Genomic DNA, 21,159 nt, shown 5'->3' with positions numbered 1-21,159 from the left:
GGTTCTAGGCCCAGCCCTGGCCTCTCCTGGATCAGCTACTACTCAGGGGCCTGGTATGTATGGAGGCGATCTCCGAGTCATAGTCCCAATTTGCCATAGCTGGCCTATGCATGCCCCCATCACTGTTCCCTGTACCCCTGTGCCTCCTTCTGGGGCAGCCACGTGGTGCTGGCTCGATGCCACGTTCTGTGTTCCCAGGGCACCTGGGCACAGAGATATTGAAGTGATGTCCGATAAGGCATTGGACGTCCCTCAGGTCTGGGTGGCGGTCACGGCCAATGAGTTTGATTTAGAGCGAGTGGAGAAAGCAGGCTATTGTTCCGGAGGACCTCCTGTTTCATATCCTGCACAGTGAACTCTTTTCAGAACATGCTAGTTTGTGTCTAGGGACACAGGCATTTTCTTGGGCCCTAGTTTGCCTTGCTTCTGGTGGGGGAAGTAGAGAGGGCATCTTACGGTGGCCTGACCTAGGGTATGCAGGTAGGGTGAAGCGATGGTGATTGCTCTGTAGAGGCAGGAAGGGGGTGGGCAGCTGGCCTTTGAGCTCCCCAAAGGCAGAGACCCTTGGTGCGGCCTCTCTGAAGCTCCCAGCCCCACCCAGGCCAGGAACAGATAAAGTAGCAAATAAGATAATACTCATTTTATCGGGAGTAGATAAAGAATAAACTATGCTGTATAACCCTTTCTCGGGCAGCACAGTGTGTTTAAATATTTGAAGAACTGTTTAGTTTTCGGAATACTTGAGGCTAAAAGGCAGCCAGCACGTGGGGGCAGATTGCCACCATTGTCCCCAACCTCAAGGTTCCTGGGCAGGTCAGCAGGGCTAGCTGTGGTGAGTGCGTTGCCTGGCTCCGGCCACCCTTCTGGTCACTAGGTGGTTTTCTGTCTGCGCTGAGAACTTAGCTGTTCTGCACCTCTACCCTGGGATTGGTCTGTGTGTCCGAGGCCTTCCCTGCTGCCAGTGGGGGCAGTCAGAGAGTAGGGGGCCCTCCCCACAGCCTTGTTTGCATACCTCCTTCCAGGCTGTTGGAATTTCTCCCCACAGGCTGCAGCTGCTGCCCTCCTGAGGCCCTGAGCCTCCTGCAGATGTGGACAGAGTGGCCTGCAGCAGCCATTCCTCCTCTTGTGGCCTATGGGAAGGTCTTTGATCCCTTGCTACACATAAGCTCTCTGATCCTCGGGTTCTGTAGCTATTGTATTCCATTTTGGAGCCGAGGCTACCTTACGGGGCTTGAAAGGCCAAGTTGTCACCCCGACAGTGAAAGAATCGAAATCCCATTAGGAGATATGTCGTTGTCACCTCGTGGTTCAGCCTGAGTGACCTAAGGAGCCCCAGGAACCTCAGTGTCCCCTCTGAAATAGCAGCTGGATTCCATCACGGTAGCACTGTGACCTGTCAGATTCCTGTGGGACCGGTGTTACTCTCTGTCAAGCCCTGGCCAGGTGATAAGTGAGTGGACCTGGCCGCAGAGTGCCCTGAAAGGATTCCTTGACATTGGACCTTAAGGTGCTCCCTGGGCAGCAGGAGGTTTTCATCGTGTGTGGTGACAGCAGGAGTTGGGAGGCTCCTCAAAGACCTTGGGATAGTCACCACCTCACTTCTAGGTGTTGAGCCCCGGAGGGGTGTGCATTGTTCTGTAACCCGTAGCTCCATGAGAGGGTGTCTCTAAGCTCCTACCACGCCAATGGGGAGTGGGGGCCACTTGGCTATTTCACTGTTGAGGGGCAGCCAGAAGAGGCTGTGTCTCTTCATGCTGGTGGTGTAACCAATGGTCTGGGGTGGAGCGTCTGTTCTTCTTTCTGTTACCCAGGGATGGACCCAACCCTGCTTCCCTGCCTGCTGCAAGTGAAAACAGCACACGCCCAGGGTTAGTAAGGTCCCGCTGTGTGAAGAGTCAGCCTGAGGAGAGAGCAGAGCCTAGCCAGAGAGGATCTGAGTCCCAAAAGGCCGTAAGGGCCTCAGAAAGCAGATAGGGATCCATGACTGAGAACCAGACCTCTCCAGCAGGCCTGAATGGAGGCCAACTCTGTGGGTGGGTGGTGGAGGGGTGCTCACCTCACCCAGTGTTTGCTGGGTCCACACAAGAGCCAAGGCTTCTCGATGACCCATGTGGCTGGTCCACCACACAGCACACGGACCAATGCCGTACAACGTGACCATCGCGTGGTTACCACTGGCCACGGGAAACACCACTAGGGGGTCCAGGAGGACCTGGGTGTGCTGTCATGTTGCTCTGGGAGGGTCCCCAGGGCAGAGGCAATGTGGAGAGTGGATGTGAGGAAACAATCACTGGTAGCAGCACTGGGTGCCAAGGTTAGAGGCTGGCTACAGCCAGAGCCCTAGGCCTATGAGGAAAGCATGGCGGGAGAGAAGGCCTCAATCTGGGGAGTGATGAGGGCTGAAGCCTACCCAGGGGTTCTTCTGGGGCCAAATCAGATGTGTGCTCCAGGTGAGCATCCTGGGGTGGATGGTGGACAGGGATCAGTGCCAATTGGGGCTATTGCCTACCATGGCATGAGGTCACCATAGGTGTGGTGAGAGGGGCAGGAGCTAGGGATTAAATGGAGGTGTGTATGTGTTGGGGAACTGAGATCTCTGTACACCAGGCTCTCTATGAGGCACCTGTTCCAGAGATGCTCACTAGCTGGGGGTGGCTGCAAGCACTAGGAGTTGGTAGAGATACTTGGCCATAAGTGCGGTGAGCTCCTCGACCAGCGAGGAAGAACGACCACCACGCGAGGATTCTTCTCAGATCACACTTTATTGGAGTGCCTCTTGGTTAAGGGAGAGCGGATGGTGAGGGGCCCCGAGAACTAAATTGCAGCTGCTTATATGAGGACTCAAGCACACGGGTCAGTCCGTGATTGGATCCCGCCAGAATGCTAGCACGGGGAGCCACGGGATAGGCTGAAGACATAAGGTCGATTACCATACCCACATATGCGCAGGTCACAGGACACGTAGTCCCGAGAGCATAGCCAAATATGGAGTTGTTTACAGCTAGGCTACCAGGAAGCCAGCACCATCTTTAAATGGCGGCTCCCTACACATAAGTGTTCTGACTGAGGTGGCATGGGGGACTGAGTAGGCACTGGAGCCACCTCTTTGCATGTGAGATGGGATCACTTTGTAGGAGCCTGAGTCTCTGTCTCCAGGCAGGGCAGTGACAGGAGGTCCTCAAGACCAGGAAGGAGGGACAGGGAGCCAGGACTGGGTCCACTGCGGTATCACACTAGGGATGATGATGTGGGGGAGCTGAAGGTGGAGTGGGTACCTGGGCGAGGGTAAGGAGGAGGCTGGGATGTGCTTTGCATGGGGGAGCAAGTGGCCATGACAAATGAAGTGTCTGTCATGGGAGAGGCATGGTAAACTGTGACTGCAGGCTTTGACCTGGCAGGCCAGGTAGCAGAAGAGGGCAGTGGGGAGCGATGGGGCTTTTAGCTCTGGGTCCTCCTGGCCTTAGTGGTGGCTGCAAAGGCCAGGAATGGATCGAATTAGTCTTGGGAGGTACGAGAGACCCGAGTTATGCCTCCCCCAGGAAACTCTGTGGCTGAGTCAGGCCACTGCCACTACATGGCCTCTGGGAGGTTGAGGCTGGTGGTCTGGGCCTTATAAATTGGGGAAAGCAGATATGGGATTGGTGGAAGGTGTGTGAGTTCCTTGATGTGAGTAAGGGTCTGTGCTGGGGCCCTGATGTCTTTCTGTATGGCTTCTTTGTCTGCCCCTCTTATGGCCCTGGGACAGTGTGCCAGCTCTCCCACTTCCATTCTGATCCCCAAGAACCTTCCATAAGGGCATGCAGAGTCTTTGAAGCGCCACCCCCCAAAGCACCTCCCTATCTGCTACCCTGTCCCTCGAATAGGGGCAACTTTGAAAGCTACCTTGGGTGGTGATACCCAGGGATGGAGAGCTCAGTGGAAGGGAGACTTATCATTTCAGTGCCCTTGGAATCAGAGCAGGTGGCGACTGTGCCCTCTGTGTGCTAGTTGTGCCTTCTGGGTGCCCTCGGGGTACAGGTCCTGGCTGTGCTTGGCCCTTCTTTCTTGGGGTCTCCCCATTAGCTGAGGGGCTGTACCCTGCTGCACTCCTGGGCATGGAGGCCCCCAGTTCATTAAAATGGCTTTTTGAGTGTCAGTTGTACACCAAGGCTCTTGGACATTCTGAGGCTGGACTATTGAGTCTCCTAGGAGCCCCTGACCTGTGGGATGTTCCTGTGGATTGGCTGCTGGACCAGAGCAGTCAGGTGACAGATGATCTTGGGATGGGGATGGGGTGGCCCATAGTGTGGCATTTTCAAGGTCTATGTACATTGAGACACCAGTTTGGGGTCCATCCTCATGATGGTAAATGGTTTCCATCCTAGGGACCCCATGTCTGAGTGCACTAGCTGAGGGATACTTGGGGTTGCCAGCGCTAATGATCTTGCATGTGGGGTGTCGGGAAGGAGGGAGGCAGCGGGGCAGCTGGACCAGGCACTGACCATATGCCCCTGTTTCACAGCTTCCTCATTGTTCTGGTCTGCCTCATCTTCAGTGTCCTGTCCACTATTGAACAGTATGCTGCTCTGGCCACTGGGACCCTCTTCTGGATGGTATGTAGGCACCCAGGGACATCACTGAATGTCATCACTACAAGTGGAAGAGGTGAAGGAGGGCTGGGTAGAGGAGTCATCCCTGGTCTCCACCACCCTGGTGTACTGGGGTATCGGAGAGGGCAATTCCCCTGCATCCATGCCTGCCAGGACCCTGGGCTGTGTGTTGAAAGGCGGGAAGAACATAAGGGGACTAGAGCTGATAGTGAGAAAGGAATTTGTATGGAGAACTTTCAGACTGGGCCCAGAAGGAAGGCAGGATGGCATGGGCACAATGGCACTGAGGGGTGGTGGGTGGGGGGTATTGCCTAGGGCTGGGTGATTCCTGTGTATGTTATTACTGACTCATGAGTCCTGCAGGTGTCCTAGCCCAGACTCTCTCCCAGTCATCAGGGTGGACCCTACATCAGCCCAGGAGACTTTCATGCATCATTTCTGGCAGGATCACCATGGCAGTCCTAGTGGGCACCACAACTACTTTAATACACAGCTCAGGTCTCCCTCTCTGCAGACCAGGCCTGGGACATCTCTCCCATGTGCCCTGTCCCAGCATAAAGTAACATGTGGAAAGTTTGAGGAATGGAATTCCCAAATGCCAGGGTCCAGCCACATTCTATGAAGGGCTTGAGGACTGTCCTGTGTGACCCACATACTGTGAGACACTTGGGAGACTGTCTTTTATGATGATCCCATACTCTGTGAAGGACTTGGGAACTGTCCTGTGTGACCCTACGCTCTGAGGAGCCAGCCTTCAGGGTACTGTGTCGTGTGTGAACCTACATGCTTGGAGGGACTGAAGGACTGTTTTTCTGGCAGCTGTGAGCCCTGAAACAGGGCCAGGGTTGGATACTGCAACTGAGGCAGACGCTGTTCTGGAAGGGCTATCCAGAGCCTAGCGCCAGTTGCCACGAGAGTAGAGTACCCCATGCATCACCATTCACTGTTGGGCCAGACATGGGGCCGTGTGGACTTTAGAAGCGGTGCGGATGCTGCCTGCCATGATGCTGCTGGGAAGGCAGGTGCAGGCCAGCATGGCTGGGACTAAGGGGGAAAGATGGTAACCGGTGCAGCCGAATGGCCTTCTGCTGGGGTACATTAGTGTTTTCCTCTTGCGATGGGATGTTCCTGATGCTCACAGGGAGCAAGGACCCACAATTAGCTGTCCCTCACTGTGATTCAAGACCTAGCTGTCAGCTGGGAAGCTTGTCTTGCTAGGTCTTGAATCACAGTGAGGGCCACTCAGTGGCACACGTTTTTCATGTGTCAACTTTGTCTTTCCTCTATTGCTTCTAGATTTTGAGCCGCAGGGAATATCCCTTCCCTGGGTCACAGAGGTCTCTGGTTCTGGCCTGAATGTGATGTCTTCTTCCTCAGGTTTGAGCAGTCATGTGTGATGCTGCCAATGGCTTTGGGAGTCTCCGCTGTTCCGTCCCATCTCTAGCTTCCCAGCACAGAATGCCACTCACCCCAAAGCCCCCCATTTCCCCTCACCATAGGATTTGTGTCTTCACTGTGGACCAAATCAGACCTGGGCCTTGCCTGGAAGTCCCCAGTTCTCCTCCACAGGCCACTGGAGGGTTCATCTGTCCAGGCTCTTGCACCCTACAGTGGGCCCTGGAGCATATTTCAGGGGTCCCTGGCAATTTCCTTGTCCCCACTCCCAGCCTGACTCAGGACAATGCACCCAACCCAGGACACACCTCGTGTTAGCTATGTTGGGGATACCCACATGGCTGTGGTGCCAGGCAGTGGTGTGTCTGCCTCTGTGGGGGTCACTGTGGTTTTGCATGTGGTTTTGGCAGCTGGTAACATGGACAAGCTGTGATTGGGAGTTGTAGTCACTAGAGGGTGACCTCTCTTCTGATATATTCTGAGACCTCTCACTGTGGTGAAAGGCTTTGCTGTCCCTGCACTTCACAATGCTGCCTGTGCCTATGAACACTGAGCTTCAAGTGTGGGTCGGTTCCTTGGGCTTTTCCAAAAGCAACATCCAGCCAATATGCCTATTCTCTAGTTGGTTCCATGTGGCTGGCAAGATGCTATCAAATCTTAGCTGGCATCTCTCTTGATGTGTTGGCCAGCCAGTCTCGATTTCTTGGGCGACATCTCTCAGTCCCAGAATATAATCTTTCATGACTTGTCCAATGGAGCTTTTCTATTTTGTTGGGGACTTTTGCATGATGCTTGCATCCTTCCACAGGGTGAGAGGGCCCTGGGTCCCTTAGTCTTATGTGTGATGATATTCCTATAGGTTCTTCTCAGGATTGTTCCCTTGCCCACTATAGAAGTGGCTGTCACACAGGCAAGGTCTAGTGTCTGACTGTGTTGTGAGAGGTCACAGTACCTGGTTGCTGCTGAGGGGAATGGCCCAGGTTTCTCCCCCGAGGAGCTAGGGTTCTGGAATCCCTGGCTTGGGACTTGGTCTGGAGAGCCTAGGCCAAACGTACCTGCTAGTTCTTGTGTTGAGCAGGGCCTGACGGTCAGAACACTCCCCTGGAAGTTCTGTAAGCATGCATCTGTATATGCATTCATGAGAATGTGTTCACACAAGCATGTACCCATGTATTCAAAGCTGTGTCTTTAAGCAAGTGTGTGTTTGATCTGAGCATGTGTGTGAGTGTGAGTGGATATTTACATGTGTTTGATTTCCTGTATACCTGTGCACTTGTGTGTAAATTTGTGTGTATCTGCATATGCAACTATGTTCATGCCTATGTGTAAACAGTGTTTTTATATGTAACTGTATGTTCATGGGTCAATATGTGTTCTCGTGTGTTTGGGCCCATGAATGCACCTGCTCTTTTCCTCACGTGGTAGCTCCAGACTTGGGGTGGTTGCTGCTCTCCCTCCTGCCCCATCCACATTAACTTCTGGCTTAGGCTCCCTCTCCTGGTGGCCTCTGCTGCCTCCCTCAGGCCAGGCTCTTTCTGGGCCTGTATGCCATCTGGTGGCTACTCTTGGAATTACGCACACAGACCCTACTGACCCAAAGCCAAGGCGGGTGTGGGTGGGACCTTGTGATATCCACTCCCCCTACCCCTTCCCTCTGTGTGAGCAGGTCTCCACTCCCAAGGCAGCCCCTCCCAAGTCTGTTCTGCTTCCCAGAAGTGGCTCTTTGTCCACTGCGGTGAGGGCAGTGACCTCATTACCTCCTTTGTCCCTTTTCCATTCCCTGGACCCTTCCTGCCTCACAACAGCTAGAGAGAGACTTTATAGGACAAAACCCTGAGCGTCCCAGATGTTCCCTGGGTGGTTTGGGATAATTTCCAACTTCTCTCTCACGGTCCTCAGAGTGCTACACATTTAAGTATCCCCCCCCAATCTCCAATCCTCTCCTCCCTCCTCATCACTCACTCCCAACGGCCCCAGGGCCTTTGCACAGGCTCTGTGCCTAACAGAGTTGCTTCTCTGCTATTAGGGTTGACCTCTGGCCAGCTCTGCATACTCCCTTCTGGAATACTGCTCTTTTCTGGGCAACCTGTGTGTGGTGGGGTTCTGTGAGTAGGCTCACGTCTCTCTTACATCTTTCCACTGTGCCAAGGGAAGCTTAACACTCCAGCTGCTCAAAACTGTATATCTAAAATAGGATACACAACCTCCTTCTTTTTAAGTCTTGTTCCCAGGCATGCCCCATAAGGACATCCCTGAGCCTCAGTTTCCCCATCTGTAAAGGGTAGGGAGGAGAATCAGCCTCAACCTTGGCCTTTCCACTGGCTTTTCCATATTCTTTGTGTGTGTGTGTGTGTGTGTGTGTGTGTGTGTGTGTGTGTGTACAGTGCCTGCAGAAACCAGAAGAGGGTGTGGCATATACCCTGGAGCTGGGGTTACAGATGATTGTGAGCTGCCCAACATGAATAACCAACCAAACTCGGAACCTCTGCCAGAGCAGCAGGGGCTCCTAACTGCTGAGCCATCACGCTGTCCCCCACTTTGCCACGGAGCTGTGTCCTCCCTTGCTGGCCTTTGGAGGCCATACCTTTCAGGGTTTGAACTGGCTGTGTCTGGAGGCTTACTTCAGAGTCATGACCACAGATGGTGCTCCGGACAGTAGGGACGAGGAGGGCGTGTGTCCAGACATATGGACAAGGAGAGAAGTGTGTGACTCAAAGAGCCATGTATATGGGGTGGTGATATCTTCCTGGAGGAAAGGACGGTTGCTGAAGGGCTCAGTAAGGAGGAGTTGTGTGCTGTGGCAGCCGCTCATGGCCCCCAGAGGGTGGATGTGTCCTAGCCCAGGCAGATATCAGGGTTATGGATTCCAGGCCTCTGGTGAGAATGACGGTTGGAGCCCCAGGCTGAGGGACACAGTGTACAATGCAGGTGCTACGTGCTGTGGATGGGAATGGGGTAAGAAGCAAAGGTGTTTGTTTCAACCTTGGGGCAAAGGACAACGCAGACTCTGCTGGACTGTGGAGACACCAGGTGGCGCTCTTGTCATGCGCATTTCGACAGCCCTTGGGCCGGGCCCAGAGTGCTGAGCGCGGGAGCCCAAACCACAGCCTGGGGTACCCCACGGGGGCCAGGGCGAGGGAGCGTTGTGAGGGATTCTGGGAGCACATTGGGTAAATGGCGGAGAAGAAGTCACGCGAGGCTGCGTTCCCCCAACCCCAGCGCCGATACTACTGCCTCAGCGCCTGGCTTTCGCGGTGCCAGAGCCCTGTTATCTCAGCCAGGGCCAAGGAAGCCAGGCGGCCTCTGAGGGATTAAGCATTCTGCTGAGCCAGGCATATTCCCTGGGCCTGAAAAGCTGTTCTTGGAGAAATCTGGGCCCTGCCAGGCCAGGGTCTGGCTGGAACTTTGATCATGCGTGTTGTAGGTGTGCTTGGCCTTGAAACCTGTTTGTGGCCCCAAGGAAGGCATCCCCCACCCCAATCCTGCTTCTGAATCCAGAGCAGGCTTTCCCGTGCATCTGTGGACGTGGCGCACATGTGTGTGCTCGCCGTGTACGTGCACTTCTGCTGAATGTGCATGCACGCCGCCAAACCCACCCACCCCTGCTTGCAATAGGAGACCCTGGCCAGGCCCAGGTGCAGGGCTGTTTTTTGTCTCTCAAACCCCAGCTTGTTTTCAAATCCCACACAAAGACAGCTGCATTGAAAAAGTACTAACACAAACTCCAGCTCCATGAGGCCCCGTGGCCCGCATACCAGGGAAATGTCCCGCCATGCCTGCGGTTAAAACCGCTGTGAGCTGCGGCCGGAGGCCTGGGGGATGAGGTCATCTCTCCAGCTTCCTCCCTCTCTGTGAGGCTCCCTGGCCCCGCAGGGGCGACCCACCTCCCTGCAGCTGGACCCTTCCCGGCCCGCCCTGGCTTTCTGCAACTCTCTTGGCAGGCCTCAGTTTCCCAGGGGCAAAATGAGATCCTGTGGCCTCTCTGAGTCCTTGAGACAGCCCTCGGTGGGTCCCACTTTCATGTGGAACAAGGTCAGCTCCCTGGGTCCCAGACCCTCGTTCACACTCGGCAGGGCCTCACTTGTACTCGCATTCATTTTCACACCCTTTCCTGCCAGTGGAGACTTATTGGCGCTAAATTCAGCGCCTAGCTTCATGTCTTTGTGCTGTATCTGGGCTTTGCCTTGGTTTATTTAGTTGGTTTTCACCGCCTATCTGTTGTAGAGTGTGTTTCTATCTCTTGATCTGCTGCTGCCTGGAGTTGTAGCTGGTGTCTTTTTTTGTTTTTGTTTTTTTTTTTGTTGTTGTTGTTTTGTTTTGTTGACTAAGACACGGCTCAGGGTGTACCCGGTGCAATGTTGGTGCTTGTACTCTGTTTGGCCACGTGTCACACTGCCTGGTCTGGTGTCCTATCTGGAATCTCTTGTGTGTGTGGGGGGGGTAGTGGGGGGGCATTAATACCACACCAGCCACTGGCTGCACTCATGGAAGCCAGCGTGTCTACTCTGACCCTGTCCCTGAAGACTGGTTTGCAGCCGAGGGAAGGAGACTCCTGCAGGTTGAGTCACTGCTGCCCAAGGTCAGGAGACCAGCAGGCAGCTTGAGCTTTCTACTGACAAACCCAAGGTTGCCTCTCTGTGAGGCCCCAGCTCTCTACTTGGAGAGGTCTGGTTCTTGCAGCTCTTTAGAGGTGCCATCCAGCTAGCCATGTATCCTGTAGTGTTACAGGCTCTCTCCTGGGCTCCTGCGTCCTCTGGGGAGACATTCTGTCCCTCTCAGGACCAGAGCTTACTATTCCTGTGTCCTCAGCACACAGGTTCCTGCTGTCCTAGTTTATAGTTTTCTGCTTTAGAAGATAACCCGACCCCATGCATGCAAGATGCCCACCTCTTTGGTTGACTTGTTTTCTCCTGCATTCATTGAGGCAGAGAATATCTATGAAGCTTCAACTGTATTTTAGGCTTTGGGCTGATGGCACACAGGCTACAGATTCACACCCCGAACTTACACCGCAGGGCCCTGTGGACACGGAGGCCAGTCCCCATGACCATTTGCAGTGAGCCCCTAGGGCTGGTGTTGGGGCTAAGTGAACGAACAGACATGGACTTAGCTCTGTGTGCAGCCCCTGGGGTATCCAGAGCTCAGGAGGCTTGGGGGTATCTCCAGGGAGACAGCTACTCTGTGGCTTGGTCTAAGTGGGGGGATGTGGCCTCTAGTCTCAGGGGTGACCTAGGTGAATGGATGGGGCTGGGCTGTTTACAGGGCCTGCAAGGCCTCAGGGTTGTGCAAGGAAGGCACACTGGCTGGGCTCAGAGCTCATGTGTCCTGCTAGATTTCTAGAAATGCCTGCCATGCTGAGCTGCAGCAAAGCTTCTTGTCTCCTAGCTGCCCTTTCTGTGGAGCTGGATCCTCCTTGCCAGAGTCTTTCCCAGAGTGCTATTATGGTACCCACGAGCAGGGGCAGGAACGGTGGGCAGCTCTCGTAGTATCTTTTCTCTTTCAGCTGCTAGAGAATGTAGGGCTTGCCTGCGGCGCTGAGACCCTGCCTATCTGCCTGCTAGGGGCCAAGAAGGACATGGCAGCACATAGTCTGCAGGCTTGTGGATTCTATTTTTTTGTTTCCAAACCAGGATAGAGACTGTGTGGCCCTTGAAGCCTACAGCAAGTACTTCATGGCCTCTGAGAAAGTGGCCAGGCCCCACCCTGTTTCAGTAGGAGAATTTGCAGAACAATACTTCGTTTTGTCATTTTTCGTTGTTTTGAGACAGTGTCTTGTGTAGTCCAGACTGGCTTCAAAGTCACAGATCCACCCACCTCTGCCTCCTGAGCACTAAGATTGAAGGCATGTGCCACCAGGCATAGCAACTTTGAGTGGTCTTGAACTCGTAATCCTTCGGGTTTCAAATGAAGCATGTGCATTTAAATGGTACTTAGATTGCCATGTCCTAACCACATGGGCGTGCTGCACTGTCCCACACTGGCCTAGTCTTTGTGGCCTAGGATGGTTTGTGGTCTATTTGGTTTCACAGTGTCTTTCTTCTGTGTTCCCATGTTGACACACAGTTGCTCCTAGTTCATACCATTTTGGATGACTACCTGAGGCCTCTACTTAGTTTTCTTGATCCCATCTATGTCACTGTGTTTTCTCTCTCTGAGTACATCATGTTGGGTTTTTCCAAGTCACCAACGTATGGCCCTCAGAGAAGACCTTCTCCTTTGTAACTGGCATGGTTGGCTTTAGTGGTCAACTCAACACAACCTAGGGTCACCTGGAAAGAGAGGGACTTGCCTGCATTGGGTTGAGCTGTGGGCATATCTGTGGGTGATTGTCTTAAGAACTGATGTGGAAAGACCCAACCCACTGTGGATGGCACCAAGGCAGGGCAAGATAGAACTGAGCACAAGCAAGCGAGCAAGTAAGCATGCATGCATTCGTTTCTCTCTGATCTTGACCGTGGATGTGATGTGACTAGCTGCTTGAAGTTCCTGCCTTGACTTCCCCATGATGACAGACTGTAACTTGGAATTGTAAGCTAAAATTCGCCCTTTCTCTCCCTCTCCTAACTTGCTTTTTTCTCCTAGGATATTTTGTCAAAGCAATAGGAATGAAACCAAGTTGTGTGGAGGACACACGTCCTAGGAATGGGACACACGTCCTAAGAGTGGGACACAGGTCCTAGGAGGTCAAATTAGGAGCTTGGGTGGAAATGGCAGGGCAGGTTATCTCTGCCACAGTGTATACAATTTAAGGGCCATGAATTCTAGGTCACCAGGTTTATGGGGTTTAAACTGGCCACCACCCTGCCCTGTTTCCTCTGTGCGAGGCCTGTACTCTGTAAGAGCAGGAAGGCCAGCATCCTCAGCTGCCACCAGACTTCCTGAACCTCCCAGGCCTTAGTGTAGAGGGTCCTGCAGGACGCAGCTCTGGTTTTTTCATTTACTGGGAAGCCAGCACCATGCTGTGTGCAGTGACAAGAGTCGTCGCATATCACATTTGTTCAGAACAAGGTAGAACCATGAGAATCCTGGGACAGGAGGGAGAGGCAAGTAAGAGACTGTGGGAACCTTCTGGAAGGACACACAACCTATTCCTTACTGTGTAGCAGGTGAGAATCAGTTGGAAGCTCCTAGGCAGGATCAGGAATGCAGTCAGGGCTGGCTTCTGGAGGCTCTGAAGGTGGAAAGCCATGACCTACCTGGATTTGAAGGGTCTGTTCCCCATTGCTCTTCTTTCAGGGCTCATCTCCACACCCTTTTCAGGTGACTCTGAGCCAAAAGGAAAAGAGAAGAGGCCTTGGTGTGTGCCTGGCAACAGGTTCTCATGGCCTCAAGAAGACCCTTGGATAGCCAGAGGTTCCCCATCCCCATCCCCATCCCTGCCCTGAGTGCTGACCACTTGCCTCCAGGGCTCAAGTTCCACAGCAGGTGATGCATGTGTGGGCTTGTCCCCACACTTTGGAGTTGCTGAGTCTAGTGACAAGGCCCAGGCTCTGTACAGGAACCCGGGGAGAGGCCCATGTTGTACCAGCTCTCATTGTTCCCTTGTGGGCCTGTGGTCGGTGCTGCCCCTTGCCATCTGTATCTTGTCTTGGGGACCGAACCAATGGGTGGGGACCTCCCCCTCTCCCATTTTATAGTTCTTAGTCCTCAGATCTATCTTCCTGGGAGCTTGCCATCCCCATGCCACTCTGGGGCCCCAAAGATCATTCTCCTGGTCAGGGAAACTGCAAGGGGTGACTGGGACAGCACCAGGATACCGCCATCTGTGTGTGTGTGTGTGTGTGTGTGTGTGTGTGTGTGTATGTACACGTGCTTGCACGCGCTCATGGCTTCCCAGCCCCCTCCCAGGGCCTCCAGGTATCTGGGTGGTCTTACACTCCCCTCCCTCCCTCCCCTCACCCCCTACTCTCTCTGCCTCTTTTCTGACAATTGTGCTGACTCAGCTCCAGGTTGGTAAGGAACGATAAATCAGCCTGGGTGGCCAAGTGTGGGGTGCCCAGTAGTTCTTGGGGGTCTTGGCTTACGACAGGGTTACATGGGGCTCCTGTGTCAGTAGCAAAGGCCTTTCTGTGGCAGGAGCCTCCTGACCTTCTAACGGAAGACAACTGTTCAGGAACCAAGGACCCTAAAGCAGGCAGGGTCCTATTCACAGACCCCAGAAAGTAGGGGTGTGTGTGTTGGGGGTATCCCTAGGCACTCTGTTTTCTGTAGCCTGGGTCTAGCTGGGGCACAAGGAGGCCTCTGCTCGCTAGAGCAGTGGGTTCTCTTCTCTGTTTTCTCCACCATCCTTCCTTTACCCCCAGGACAAAAGTCAGACCTGGGGTAGGAGCTGCCTGCGGGGGGGTGGGGGGGTGGTTCCCCACTCAGGTTTAGTGGGATTAGAGTGTGCCGGCCAGGGACAGGTGTTTCCTTTATGCTCTGCCTGAGGCTGGAAAGAGCCTCCTCAGTGAGTGCTGCATGTGGTGGGGGTCTCTAGTTCAGAGTAGCTGGGGGGTGGCAGGGTTTTGTTAGGCCCTTGTTTTTACATCTGACCCTGGCCAGCTGGAGCGCCTCGCTTTAAGTGCAGTCTAACAGCTGACATAATATAGTGGGGTGGGCTGAGCAGGCCGCCCTGGTACCCTCTCTCCAGCGGGGCGCCCAGGGGCTGCTTGGGGGCTGTGATGGGGGTGAGAGGATGAGCCGCAGGGCCTCATGGCTGAGGGGCACGGCTCGGTGGAGTCCACCAGCTGTCTGCCTGGATGAGCGGGCTGCCTGAGTGGCGCGGGCTGGGGCCCTAAGTGTCCCCCAGGGCATCACACTCAGACGGGCTCCCATCACGTTCTTGGCCTCCCAGGGTCACTCGGAACGAAAACCAGAGGCCCAGGCTGTGTGCTATTGAAGCATGTCATTGTGTGACTTCGCAGGTGGGAGGGAGGGAGGGGGCTGGGGGCAGCCTCTCAGGGTCGAGAGGCACACTTGAGCACCCAGGCTCCCTGGCCCCTTGCTTTTTTGAGCTGACCAGTGAAGGAAGGCTCCAGCAGCAGCTTCCAGTAGACTGTCTGTCTCCTGGTGATGAGGCTGCATGGCGACTGGAGACTCTGGGTGGAGCAAGTGGGGTTTTGGGGCTGGGGGCTGGGGGCTGGGAGCTGGAGCTGGGCTACAGCAGCCTCTTCAATAGCTGTGGGAGGTGCTCTGACCCAGAGGCCATCTCTGTGTGTCTGGACGGCTGGGCTTGAGAAATGGAGTATGTCCTCAAGTACCTTCAGGGTCGTGGCAACCGGGGGCTATGCTCTCCTCCCCCATGTGGGTGATGCTTGGGAAGGCGCATCCTAGCCTCTGATGTCACCGCTTTGTGTTCTCTTGGTTATTTATAACACAGGCTCTTCTCTGAAGATGGGGCTCAAGGGGCTGAGTTGCAGGTGGACCCAGCACTTGTGGTGTGTGAAAGAGGCTAGGAGCGGCAAGTGGTGACAATGGCTTCCACACTTGCTCAGGACTGCTAAATAGGTTGTAAGAAAAGGCAGCCGGGTGCAGCTGGGACGCTCGATTGTGACATGCATGGCCAGGGGTGCACACACCTACACACACACAAAGAAGTGTGGGGGCACGCATGCGCCTGATCTGTGTGCACTGCTCTCACCTGCAAGCGAGTTGGAGTCGCATACAAATGCGACTTGAATGCTCGGCTTGGATCTGGGTCTGTGAGGAGTGGGGCTCCCCTTTGGGGCCCACTCCATTTGCACATTTAATTCAGAAACTGTCAGCATAAGAAGCCTGGACAAGAACAAAAGGTCAAGTGCGGCCTGGGAGTTCCACTCCTGCAGGGGGAGGAGAGCCAGTCAGAGTACCATGGGGCTCTCTGGGGAACCTGGGGGCTTCTTTATTTCACGTTAAATTTCTTTTTTCTTTTTGCTTTTCCTTCCTTCCTTCATCCCTCCCTCTTTCTCTTCCTTCCTTTCTTAACATGGCTCTATCCTCTAGCTCCCTGCGTAGCTGAAAATGATCTAGAACTGGTCCCCTTCCACAACCTCCTCAGGGCTGGGATTACTGGCCTGCACTGCCGCACTCAGTTTATGGGCTATTGGAGATCAAACCCAGGGCCTCCTACATGCTAGGCAGACTCATCGTCAACTGGGTTGCACCCCCAGCCATCACTTTACATTCTTTAACAGGGCTGTGCCTCTTCTTGCTCACAGAGGAGCCTCTATCCCTGCTCATTGCTAAGTATTGCCAACAAAACAGGTCCCTGGGCCTAGCGCTTGCTACCAAAGCCTGGAGATGAAGCCAGGCCTGACCCACCATCCCCAGACATTTATGAACCCACTCCTGAGCCCCATATCTGAAGAGACTGGCCCCTCGTCCTGGGAATGTGGAGATGTGATAGTACCTCTTTCTCTTAAAGGGACAGGGGCAACAGGCTCTGTAGCTAGCCCCTGCTGAGGGCCAGTGGAGGGCCTAGGTGGGGCAGGGAGCCTCTGGAGGCCTATGAGGGTGAAGAACAGGAGGCAGGAGGCCTTCTGGTTTTTCAAAGGCTGTTCCCACGGTTTTCTAAGGCCCAGAGACAGTCAAAGAAGTGGCCAAAGTCCGGAGACTTGAGGCAGCTTGGTGGCATCACGTGAAGCACCCTCTCTGGACCTCTGTTTACTCCTAGGTCAGAAAACAGTGGGGGGTCCTGCTCCTGGGACATACATGGATTGTGTTGGGGAACACCAAATGTGAACATTCTCAGCCCAGAGCCAACGGCTACAAGGGCTGCAACATGTGGATGGGTAGTGGCTGCCTAATTCTAGTAAAGTGAGCAGGCAGGGATGGAGAAGGGCCCATTGATGGTATCCTGGGATGGAAGGACCTCAGTTAGGAATCATACTGCTTTGGGCTTTTATGCTGGGGTGTGCTGGCACGTAGCACATGCCATATTTAAAGCACACAGTTCAATAACTCCTGACACATAAGACCACAGCCAGAGGCAGGAAGAAGCATGTACCTACCTTCCCCAAAGCACCCCTGTGTTCTGGGTGTTACCCTACACCCTCTCCACCACTCATTTAGGTGGTGCACGCTGGTCTGTTGTTTGTTACTGTAGATGCTTCCATTTTCTAGTTTCCTTTAAATGAACCATTTATAATGCCCTCTTTTTGTCTGGGTCCTTTGATTCAGTTTCATGCTTTGAGACCTATCTAGGTACATGCTTTTTCATCACTGAGCAGTATTCCAGTATATGGATGTACCCCAGTGAATACTCCTGTTTCCTTTTTCATGGGCCAACACTTATGTGTAGATTGCCTGGATGATATGGTGGGTATTTATCTAGCTATTGAAGAACTGGCCAACTAGGGTTGTACCATTTTACACCCTCTGAGCAGCATAGGGATTTCCAGCAACTTCATGTTTTGGCGGGTCAGTCCTCTCCATGGTAATGGACCTACTGTGTGTCTTGGAGGAGGTGAAACCACACTGTATTTGAAATTCCATTTCCTAGTGAGTGAAGGGGTTGAATCTCTCTCTCTCTCTCTCTCTCTCTCTCTCTCTCTCTCTCTCTCTCTCTCTCTCTCTCTGTGTGTGTGTGTGTGTGTGTGTGTGTGTGTGTGTAACTTATTTTTGAGACAAAGTCCCTCACTGGACTTGGAGCCCACTGATTTCAACCAGACTGACTGGGCAGCAAGCTCCAGGGATCTCTGTCCCCCGTCCCTCAGTGGTGGGATTACAGACATGTGCCACCACACCCAGCTCTTTATGTAAGTTCTGGGCATGCTAGGCCAGAGCTTCAGCACTAAGCGAGTTCTCAGTCCTGCCTTCCTAGCAGTGCAGATGTCAATATTCTCTGTGAAGTTACATAGGTCTGGGCTTTGCACATAGCTTCTTCCATTCTGTGGCTTCCTTCTCATTTATTTAACAATGTGATTTTTAAAAAATGGGGCTGAGAGTGTGGCCCAGAGGTAGAGAACTTGCACAAGATTCCTAGCAACCCAAGAAAAAGAAAATTTTAATTTTACAAAGTCAAATTTATGTTTTAATTCCTACCTTTTAACTTCATATTTAAGAATCATATATTAAGCATGACGGAAATATTTTCTTATTGTGGTTCTATAAATCTGTGATAGAGTATATGTGTGCATGAGTGTGTGTGTGTGTGTGTGTGTGTGTGAGAGAGAGAGAGAGAGAGAGAGAGAGAGAGAGAGAGAGAGAGAGAGAAAGAGAGGTAGACAGACTTGGGCTCTTCCTCCATTGCTTTCCACTTTATTTTTTTGTCTGTCACTGAACGCGAAGCTCACTGTTGCAGTTCACAGTCCGGCCTGAGAGGCCCAGGCTCCATCTTCAGTGCTGGGGGCACAGTCGCATGCAGCCATGCCTGGCTTTTCACGTGGGTGCTGGGGATCTGTACTTAGGTCTCCTTGTTTGCGCAGGCAGTGTACCCCTGGAGTCATTTCCAGTCCCTTGTGTGGAATGTAGTTGACACTCTATACTTCTTCTTATGGATGCTGAATTGGTCTAGTACCATTTTCTGGAAAGAATATCCTTTGCCTACTGAGTCTCCTGCCATCCTTTTTAAAGTCCAGTGTGCCATGAGAGTGTGAATCTGTCAGACTCTCTCCCGAGTCACTGATCTGTCCTGTGATGCTGTACTTTGCTTACTATCATTAAGGTAGGGCAACAAAAAACAGTCATTTGTGGAGCTTACTTTTATTTTTCAAGTGTTTTTGGCTATTTCTTGGTCTTTTGCGTGTCCATATAACTTTTTGGAGCAGCATGCTCATTTTTACAAAGAAGCAGTGTGGAGTTTTACTGGGGATATGAACCTGAAGGTCAGCTTGGGGAGAATTAGCCTCTTAGCAATACATGAGCACACATGTCCTATTTTGAGCTTACAATTTTCTCTATTAAAAAATTAAGTTTATTTATTTTGTGTGTGCTAGCGCCCATGCCGTAGCATGTGTGTGGTGGCCAGAGGACAATTTCTAGGAGTCAATCTTCCACCATATGGGTTCTGGAGATCAAACTCAAGTTCATCAGGCTTGGTGGCAGGTGCCTTTACCAACTGAATCATCTCCCTTGCACTCAACTTAATATCTGTCAGAGATGTCTTATAGGTCTCAGTGTCCAGGTATCTTGAACACCTATTTTCGAGGTACCTAAGTTCTTCTTTTTTTTTTTTTCAAATTTATTTTAGATTTATTTTACATAAATGGATGCTTTGCCTACAAGTGTGTCTGTGTACCACATGCATGCCTGGTGCCTGTGGAGGTCAGAAAAGTGCATCAAATTCCCTGGAACTGGAGTTGCAGATACTTGTGAGCAACCATGTGAGTGCTGGGAATCAAACCAGGGTCCTCTGGAAGAGCAGCCCGTGCTCTTAACCATGAAGCTGTCTCTCCAGCCCCATTGTTTATATTTCTGGTGCTCCTGCTGAGGCAAGTTAGTTTTTCTTCTTTTCTTATATTTAGTGAGCTTCATCCTGATGCCTTCTCTCCATGTTCTAAGTATAATTTAAGTGACATGGTTCTGTTAATTTTGACTCTCTATTTAGAACTGCAGGTATTTTGGTAAATTCATCTTGCTGATCTTGTTAGTTCTAGAAGATTCTTGTAGGTGCCATTGTTGTCTTGTGGCATTAACAATGTTGGCTGCCAATGAGGAAAGAGTTATCTCTTCTTTCTGACTGGGACTGCGTGTTTCTTTTCTTGCTTTATGGAATTTTCTAGCCTTGATTCTACAGTGCTCAACAGCTGCAGAAAGGGTGGCCGTATTTTGTTCCTACCGTAGGAGTATATTCATCGCTTGCCATCTTGTGAAAGGGTTGTAGTGTGTTTCTCTCGACATACAGATTATTTAGGATTGTGTCCACTAAGCATGGACATTCTTGATTGCCCCTTGTCCCCCTCAATGATTTCTACCTGGATCTGGATTCGATTATAGAAAATACTCAATATGCTTAGAATCTATCACAGCTTAGTAAGGCTCAGTTTAGGACCCAGGATGTGGTTTGCATTGGTAGATATCCCTCTGTGATCATGTCAGTGTGCTTGCTCTGCTGGTGCTAGGACACCTGCTCTACATGCCTGCCAGTGTGAGTGACAATGTTGTCTATCTCGGCTGTGTCCTTACTGATCTCCTGCATACCCTTTCCATCCATCACCAAGAGACTGGTGTTGAGATCTCCTACTGTGAATGGGAGCTTGTAGTTCTTGAAGGTCTTGCTCAGTGTGTTTCAAAGCTGTTTTATTAGGTGTTGCAACGTCCTCCTGATGACTTCATCTGTCTGCTGTTATGAAATTGCCTTCTGTACCACTGGTGATTTTGTTTGCTCTGGTCTTTTCTTTTATTAATGAGAGCATGGTATACCTTTTCATTCATCTTCATTTCAAACTGTGACTTGATGTTGAGTATATTCCTTTTATGAAGCGTGTTCTTGGGGCTTGTGCATCAAATTCTCTTTCTCTAGTAGGTTCAGAGAACCCTGTCTGTGTTTACTGCCATGGCTGAGGTTCTTGGTCTCACTTCTGCCAGAGCCTTTGTGAGTATATTTTTGTTATCAGAGAACAAAGAGATGGCAGGTGACGTGGGGGGCAGGCCTTCAGCTCTCAGCAGAGGGGTCCTGGGTAGCCTCGTTGAGCAAGCCACAGGGATCCTATAGTAGGAATGTAAAGAGGGTTGGATGCTGGTGTCCCCATCAGAAGAGACAGTACCCAGCAGGACCTTCAGCAGGACCCATGCCTGGCCTAGGTGGCCAGAGCTGCACAGACTCCAGATGTCAGAAAGGAGGTGGGGGAGGTGCTGGCTGTGAGCTGCTGCAAGATTTGGACTTCTGGATAGGGTGATGGGGGCCAAGTATAGTAGGGCTGAAGTAAGCCCCCTCCTCTCCATATGGGAGCCAATCTGTGGTCCTGAAGGTCACTGCCTACATGAGTCATGCAGGCACACACCTGGACCAGGCTTGACTCAAGGGGTCTAGAGAAGGCTTTCACTGATCCTGACAGGTTTACATTCTCAATCAGAACCAAATTTGGCTGTGTGGAAGAAATAAGAGAAGGGGTGGGACACACGTATATAAATCTGTCGTGTTCCTGACTGCATTCTTATATTTACTCAGAAGATCACAGGTCGGACAAAGAAAATTCCCGTGTAACCAAAATGTTTCCATAACTGCTCGCTTTCCCATATTTAGACTTGTAGATGCAGTTGGGGGTACCCCAGGGGG

The 21,159-nt window shown here is 52.2% G+C and overlaps 1 protein-coding gene across 1 annotated transcript in view; it reads left to right on the top strand.

The window, feature by feature from the left end:
• Nucleotides 1-21,159, top strand: part of Kcnq1 (potassium voltage-gated channel subfamily Q member 1) — a 329,937-nt gene that overhangs the window by 43,837 nt on the left and 264,941 nt on the right. Inside the window, exon 2 of the mRNA XM_028870925.1 lies at nt 4,502-4,592. Coding sequence (XP_028726758.1) covers nt 4,502-4,592 — 91 coding nt within the window. The remainder of the gene's footprint in view (nt 1-4,501; nt 4,593-21,159) is intronic.

This window comes from Peromyscus leucopus, chromosome 1 (genome assembly GCF_004664715.2).
Source record: "Peromyscus leucopus breed LL Stock chromosome 1, UCI_PerLeu_2.1, whole genome shotgun sequence".
Taxonomy (NCBI): Eukaryota; Metazoa; Chordata; class Mammalia; order Rodentia; family Cricetidae; genus Peromyscus; species Peromyscus leucopus.
This window is presented reverse-complemented; position numbering and strand designations above follow the sequence as displayed.